An 8365-nucleotide genomic window follows, 5' to 3' on the forward strand; every position below is an offset into this window, starting at 1 on the left:
CTGTTTTCGACCCTCTCTCTCTCCCACCTGCTGTCTTGACCTCTGAATGCTCGGCTATGAAAAGCCAACTGACATTTACTCCTGAGGTACTAATCTGTTACAACCACTGTGATTATTATTTGACCCTGCTGGTCATCTATGAACATTTTAACATCTTGAAGAACGATCTGGCCTTAATGGCCATATACTCTTATAATCTTCACCCGGCACAGCCAGAAGAGGATTGGCCACCCCTCAGAGCCTGGTTCCTTTCTAGGGAGTTTTTCCTAGCCGCTGTGTTTCTACATCTGCATTGCTTGCTGTTTAGGGTTTTAGGCTGGGGTTCTGTATAAGCACTTTGTGACATCTGCTGATGTAAACATGGCTTAATAAATACATTTGATTGATTGTTTGAGGTCTTAAACTCCACCACTGCCAGAGGCTGCTGCCACTGGAGTTTGGCTACAGCATTGAGGAGACCCTGGCTTCCCCACACATCTCTCACATGGAGAGGATGTCTCCTGAGCTATGTTGTCCTTGGCAGATGAATAGCAGACTTAATTCTCACCTACATACATTCTAGATGATCATATTTATTTAAGAGCAAGTTGTGTTTTTAGTCAATTAACTTAAAAACAGTCAACAGTTCTAAAGTTAACTTATCCTCAACCTCTACAGAAAATTGTATTAATGAATTTAATTGTTTCCATGTTTCTATTGATCCAGCTAATGAATGTGGTTAATTAGGTCACCTGCCATTTTAAATAGGTGTGCTCAAATCAAAGACAGGCTAAAACTGCTTCTCCAATAGAAATCCCTGATCACACTTGTCGGCTGGTTAAGCTCATGCGTAGAAACACGTCATCGGCTCTATAAAGATCATCTCACACTGAGATACGCAAGTGCAGGCCATCAAATCAAAGGCACTCCTTCGATATGTTGTTTTTGACATAAATGAAAACGTCGGAGTAATAACATGTTCAACTACTTAAGGCATTGACTCGAATCTGGGTTGTGCCTTCAGATTTTTGACTTCTCAAGCCGCAACCTGGTCTGTATCGCAAGCATTCCCAGAAGTTTCACGCCTCTGGGTTTAGAAACTCTGTGCCCAAATGTTTGTCAGGGAATGTCTGTTAAAGAGCGACTGACCCTAAAAAAAAAAAACGAATCCCTTTGAAAACGGCCTATGTGGCAACAATATGAGCCAAACATTTATTCTAGTGTCAGAATTGACTACAATGTGTAAATAGGGTAATTTTGGTCATAAAATCAGTCTCGTCTAAAATAGAGTTTGTGACCTCGGTGCATCACAATGACCACGTTTAATGCACACCAATATCCCATTATTATTCGGGATACTCAAGTATTCTGTTTGGTCTTTTTTTAGTTGACACATACAGTATAAAATTGCACATTTTTCATTAGTAGTTCATCCTTTGACTGAAAAAACAATGAGTGTACTCAATTAAAAAAGTGTAAACACAAGTATGCAGATTTCCTTATATGAACTCTTAAGTAAAACTGTTGAAATTGTTGCATGTTGCATTTATATTTTTGGTTAGTATTATACTTCCTAGAAACATTGCTACATAAAGTTATGTTCAATAGCTTGATTTCTTATTCTTTCAGGTGAAAGGTACAGGGGTCCTACGTATAATTTCCAGAAACTAGGCATTACCCTACAGGGGTAGGCAATCTCAGTCCTCGAGGGCCTGATTGGTGTCAGCTTTGCCCCGGCCCCAGCTAACACACCTAGATTACTCATCAAACCTTTAATTTGTGGAATCAGGTGTGTAGAGCTAGGGCAAAAACTAAAATATGCACACCTTTGTGTCCCAGAACCAGGATTAAGAATGAGGAATTACCTTGTAGCAGAGTAGTTAGTGAATGCAGTTACAGTACATATATATATATATATACTTACTATCCCTAGTGGTCCTTTGTAGCGTAGGTTGGTAGAGCATGGCTTCTGCAATAGTGGGTTCAATTCCCGTAAAATGTATGCACACATGATTAGCTGTTCTGGATAAAAGCGCCTGCTAAATGGCATCTTTTATAATTTAGGTAAATAAATACAGAGTGTACCAAATGTGGTAAGAACTCCATATTGCATTTCCATTACTTACTAACCTGTAAACATAGTAATTACACAGATTGCCCTAGTGTAGATTTACAGGTACAAGGCCAACTATACATGTTGTGTGTGATGTTCCCTTCATGACTTGCCTCTGGGTTTAATTTTCAGTCATCTTTAAGTAATCTATTCCATTTGTGTCACAAGGAATCGAGGAGCACTCCGTGTGCTTTTATACCACAAAGAATGTTCGGTTTCCCCTGCAGTCTTTTTTTGCATGTGACGTTGTATCAATGATTATGATCGTCATAGTTATGCAACGTCTGATCTGAATTAACCTGAAAAGCAACATAAATGTCATTAGTCTAGTCCGTTTGGGTGGGACACATGTTATAGCTTTTAAGAAAACCTGTGTCTGACCTCTAGTTTAGTTTACATGCACATAATTACATACATTTTAATAGAAGAGGAAAAAAAGGTCTGACTCGCCTCTGGTGTTGTTACCTGTGTCTGGGTGAAGCGGTCTTCTAAGTAGTGGTGGCCCAGGCCCATGATGTGGCCTTTGGAATGCCTGGAGAGACAGGCCACCCTGGCTGTGAAGTCCAGAGTGAAGGCCAGCTTGACCAGCTCCGGGGCGTTGACGGGCCCAGATCCAGCAGTGTGTGGTGTCTGGTGGCTCTGGCCTGTAGGCGTCTCTGTCTCCACATACGTATCAGCTAACTGCTGGAAGGTGCTGTAGGACAGCTTCTGGAAGAATGAGCTCAAGCTGGGGTTCTCCTTCAGCTATGGAGAGAGGGCATACTTTCATGACCATAGAATATAATACGTTATTATCCATTAGGAAATAGCAAGTTTAGACTAAAGTCCAGACCTGTTTTGTGCCAACATTCTACTTCTTGTAGTCTGTAATTTACCAAACATGTTTGGCATATGACAGATTACAAGAAGTGGAATGTTAGCACATTCAGACTGGTACCCAGCCGATAGCAAGCTATGCTAAATGTGAAAGATGCATTGAGTGTCAAAGAAAGACTGTGTTAAGTTTCTCAAATGCAATCTTTTTTTGTAGGTTATAAACAGAAACCTTGTTATCAATGAGGTCTCCTTGCCGCTTCATCAGAACAATGATCCTTTTTATGACATCCTCTGGAAGAAATGGATAGAAAACACACAGTAGGTAAACATACAGGAAACTGACAAAATAAAGAAATGAAAAATATAAATTTTAGAACAAATTCTTAATTACAACGACGGCCTACACCAGCCAAACCTGGACGACGCTGGGCCAATTGTGCGCCGCCCTATGGGATTCCAAATCACGGACGGTTGTGATACAGCCTGGATCACAACCAACAAAAAAATTGTTAATAGGGTGTTTGTTGGGCCACCACGAGCCAGAACAGCTTCAATGCACCTTGGCATAGATTCTACAAGAGTCTGGGACTCTATTGAAGGGATACGACAACATTCTTCCATGAGAAATTCCCTCATTTGGTGTTTTGTTGATGGTGGTGGAAAACGCCATCTCAGGCCCCACTCCAGAATCTCCCATAAGTGTTCAATTGGGTTGAGATCTGGTGACCGACACGGCCATGCATATGATTTACATTGTTTTCATACTCATCGAACCAGTCAGTGACCACTCGTGCACTGTGGATGGGGGCATTGTCATCCTAGTCATGGTAGCCAAAATAATGGCCAGCATTTTCATACATGACTCTAAGCATGATGTGATATTAATTGCTTAATTAACTCATCAACCACACCCGCGTGGAAGCACCTGCTTTCAAAATACTTTGTGTCCCTCATTTAATCAAGTGTTTTCTATTATTTTGGCAGTTACCTGTAGTAACTCTACATTAGACAGTAACATATTTGTGTGATGTGCTGTATTATATGACCTTTACAGCTTTATACATACAATGTGTATGTTGCTATAGAATGTGTCATTTTTAGTGTGAATATATAAAGACATCAATACACATAAGCACATTGATATTTACCATCTGTAAGAGCTGCCTCTGTCTCTTTCACCTCATGCACAATCTTCTCCAGCTCTTCTGAAACTTTCTCAAAGTACGAGTCAGTAGGCCCCACACTCTCAACCGCTGTAAAAAAAGTAACAAGAACGATCATTGCCTTTAAAGTATTTTTTTCATGCAATAACTATAATAACTGGACTACCAACTCGGGCCCCGAGTCAACTAGGGTCCAAATTCGCAAAACATTATTAAAATCGAGTCCAAGTCCTTATCGAAATCTATTTATCATAATAAAAAAAAATCCTATTGAATAGCTACCAGAAAGTGAACATTCATCATAAATAGGAATAGTTGATTCTTCCGTCTGCTGTATCTGTGTTTACAGGTCTATATTTCCAAAATGCTTTAAGATAGGCATTATCCTGCATTGTTTGAGTTAAGGGGGTGTGTCACAATATCTAAGCTAAAATGATTGCAAATCCACAAAATCCTGTTTGAACAAAAGGACAATAATAAGAAAACACACAGTAGTGTGTGATAATAATGGATTTGGGTGCCATGTCCTCACAAACCTACATTCAACTCCAGTTATGTCAGTGGTCTTGGCCCTGTCCAAAGCCAATGGTCTCTTCACAGACCCTCTGTGGCTGTCAATCTTGATTTTTCTCAGAGATAACCTCCTCATGGAGCTCCTTTGCCTAATGGATTTCTTTTTCTGCAAGGTTCCTTGTGACTGTCCATCTTTCTCTGTGCCAGACTCCTGCTCGTCTTTCTTGTCATCCCCCTTCGTCGTGAAAAACCCCAGAAAACCTTTCCAGAAAGAGGTCTTTTTGCTCTTCTTCTTGCCCTTTTTAGACTTATTCTCCAGTTCAGTAGACATCTCAATCTCAGGAATGTCAGCAGGTCCAGGGATTTCTACTAGAGACACATTTGGTATAACAACTTCCTCATCGGGTGGTGTGCTACTGGCAATGCCCTCGTCAGGTGTGCTGGGCTCCAAGGTGATCAAGGGGTCACTAGAATGCCGGCGGACCCTTCTGCATTTCTCTGACAGTGTCACCCACTTCTGAGGCGTTGTTGGTGACCTCTGGTCCTCACATGTCCCATCATTTAAACTGATGCTGCGCTTCACATACACCTCCAAGAGGCGACAAGTGTCCTTGTGGCCTAGAGATAGCAGCTGGGCGTTTTTGGGCACCACCTTCTCTATAACCTCCATGACGGATATCTACAATAGATAGAAAACAAATCATTAGCATTATCTTCACTACTGTAAAACAGTCTAGATTTATAAATGTTCTTCATTCAACATTATGAGATGTCACATTCGCAGAATTGTCTTGTATATTGTTTTGGTTGGTGTGGTTTCACTTTTAATGCTCAGCCTAAAGTAAAGTCTGCATGATTTAAATTGTTCATTTAAAGTTTCATGAAATAATTAACTTTGTAGCCAACAGAAATCCGGCTACAGGCACGATTAGCACAACATTGGGTTCGAATACAGTAAATTCCATAACATTCAGAACAGTTCTTCGGTCATAGTATTTTACGCAATACTGATCTCACTTCTTCCTGAACAGTTGGCTATTTACCAGTGCCATTACCCATTTCCTATGTTAATATGTCAGTCGACAACATTAAATAATAGAATATCGTAGGTACGCTAGTAGGCTACTCACCACTTTACAAACAGTCTGTCTTGCGTTTCCTTCCCATTAAATGTGTTGATTCCGACGTGTTGTCTTGGTGAGATATAGGTCCTTGCAATACGGCATCCTTAGGGACGTCAAACTCTGACGTCACCCCAATGACGTTTGCATTTAAAGTGGTTAAGGTTAGTGCAGCGTTTATCAAACTCGGCCCTCGGGACTCCAAGGGGTGTATGCTTTTTTTTTGCCCTAACTCTACAGAGCTGATTCAAATAATCAAAGCTAGACGATTAGTTGATTATTTGAATCTGTGTAGTGCTAGGGCAACAAAAAAAAACGTGCTGCCCTTGGGGAGTTTGAGTTTGGGGAAACCCTGGTTTAGTTTTAGGTAAGGGTTATGGTTAGGGTAAAGTAGGGGCTACGGTTGGGATTAGGGTTTCGGGTAGTGACGTCTCAGGGATCCCAGATAGCACTAATCGTGAGATATCTACACCTAAAAATAATTTATTTTCACACCCATGTTTGCACCAATGATTTAATCACTAGATAACATATTGGGGGAGCTGTGTTCAAGCCACAGTGCCTCCATCTTGGCACTCCCCACTCTTGTAAAAATTGTATAATAATAGTGAAGACATCAAAACTATGAAATAACACATATGGAATCATGCAGTAACCAAAAAAAAAAAAAGTGTTAAACAAATCAAAATATATTTTAGATTCTTCAAAGTAGCCACCCTTTGCCTTGATGACAGCTTTGCACACTCTTGGCAATCTCCACATTCGGTGCTCATATTGTTGGCTGAGGAAAGATACATTTTTAGGGGGCATTATGGTCACACAAGGGCCTTGTGGCCATGGCTGTCTGCTGCCGGGAAATTGGAGGCCAGCCCTGAATCCAACATGACCTTCTGCCCTTCTTCACCTAGGCTAGATGGAATTGTTTGAAGGTCATACTAAAGGACCATTTTGCTATATAATATATATTTATTTTTACAAATGATTCCCCCCCAAAATAGCCCATACTTTAGCATTGATTAACACATTCACTACATTGAACAACTGTGTTTGTCCTAAAGCTGAGAGATAAGATCAGGAAACAGTTTTAGGATATACACTAATATGTATATCCACCCCTCTGTGGAAAGGTGAAACTTTCACGAACATGTTCATTGTTTTGCTCTAGGATATGCCCACAGGCCTCAAGACTAGTCTGAAGGTCCCCCGGTACCAGTTGGGAAGATTTATGGAAACTGTTTAGTGCCAAAAACATGTTAAAAATACATGTTTCCTGATCTTTCATATCTCTCAGATATAGGACAGACACTTAAGAACAAACTTTTTAGGAGGAGGGGGGGCTGTCTGTTGTTCCGTGTAGTGAATCTGTTATTCAATGTGTTTGTATAAGATAGACTAATGGGTTAATATCAGCTACCAAAGGAAAATAAATACTGTATGTAGGATGGAACCTGCAGGACTTGATGGCACTGCCACATTTAACAAAGAAAAACTCCACCCACAGCCCTTCAGAAAGTATTCATACCGCTTGACTTATTCCACAGTTTGTTGTGTTACAGCCTGAATTCAAAATGGATTACATAATGTTCTCACCCATCTACACACAATACCCCATAATGACAAAGTGAAAACATTTGCAAATTTATTGAAAATTAAATCTTATTTACATACAGTACCATTCAAAAGTTGACACACTTACTAATTCCAGGGTTTATATTTTATTTTTACTATTTTGTACATAGTAGAATAATAGTAAAGACATCAAAACAAATAAATTAAACATATGTAATCATGTGGTAGCCAAAAAAAAGTGTTAAACAATGTATTTAATATTTGAGAATCTTTAAAGTAGCCACCCTTTTGCCTTGATGACAGCTTTGCACATTCTCTCAACCAGCCTCAGGAGGTAATCATCTGGAATGAATTTCAATTAACAGGCGTGCATTGTTAAAAGTTAATTTGGTGAATTTTGAGCCAATCAGTTGTACTGTGACAAGGTAGGGGTGGTAAATAGAAGATCACCTTATTTGGTAAAATACCAAGTCCATATTATTATGGCAAGAACAGCTCAAATAAGCAAAGAGAAACGACAGACCATCATTACTTTGACATGGTCAGTCAATCCAGAAAATGTCAAGAGCTTTGGAAGTTTCTTCCAGTGCAGTTGCAAAAACCATCAAGCGCTATGAGAAAACTGGCTCTCATGAGGACTATCACAGGAAAGTATGATTCACCTCTGCTGCAGAGGATAATCTCATTGGTGGTAGCTGCACCTCTAATTGCATGTCACGGCTTTCTTCCTGGGAAGGATAGGCGGACCAAACCGCAGCGTGGTTATAGTTCATGGTTCTTTAATAAGAAAACTCAAAACATGAAAACCGTAACACTACAAAACAATAAACCCACAAAAACCCCGTAAACAGTCCCTTACTGCCTCTGATTGCATAAAACACAAAGACATAAATCACCCATGTCACACCCTGACCTAACCAAAATAATAAAGAAAACAAAGATAACTAAGGCCAGGGCGTGACATTGCAGCCCAAATAAATGCTTCAGAGTTCAAGTAACAGACATCTCAACATCAACTGTTCAGAGGAGAATCAGGCCTTCATGGTCAAATTGCTACAAAGAAAACACTAAAGGACACCAATAAGAAGAGA

General features: G+C 40.0%; 1 protein-coding gene across 2 annotated transcripts; it reads right to left on the reverse strand.

Annotated features, from left to right (window-relative positions):
- Positions 1-1164: 1164 nt before the first annotated feature.
- On the reverse strand, positions 1165-5821 carry LOC118399963 (uncharacterized). Of its 2 annotated transcripts, none has more exons than XM_035796239.1 (6): positions 5715-5821; positions 4612-5263; positions 4057-4161; positions 3138-3199; positions 2558-2836; positions 1165-2391 (listed from the first exon to the last, which is right to left on the reverse strand). In XM_035796239.1, the coding sequence occupies exons 2-6, from the start codon at positions 5252-5254 to the stop codon at positions 2344-2346; spliced, it is 1137 nt and encodes a 378-aa protein (XP_035652132.1). In that variant the 5' UTR covers positions 5255-5263; positions 5715-5821; the 3' UTR covers positions 1165-2343. The 2 variants fall into 2 exon arrangements, with proteins under 2 accessions (XP_035652132.1, XP_035652131.1); XM_035796238.1 differs by having other exon boundaries at positions 2543-2836.
- Positions 5822-8365: the final 2544 nt, after the last annotated feature.

Source organism: Oncorhynchus keta, chromosome 21, assembly GCF_023373465.1.
Source record: "Oncorhynchus keta strain PuntledgeMale-10-30-2019 chromosome 21, Oket_V2, whole genome shotgun sequence".
Taxonomy (NCBI): Eukaryota; Metazoa; Chordata; class Actinopteri; order Salmoniformes; family Salmonidae; genus Oncorhynchus; species Oncorhynchus keta.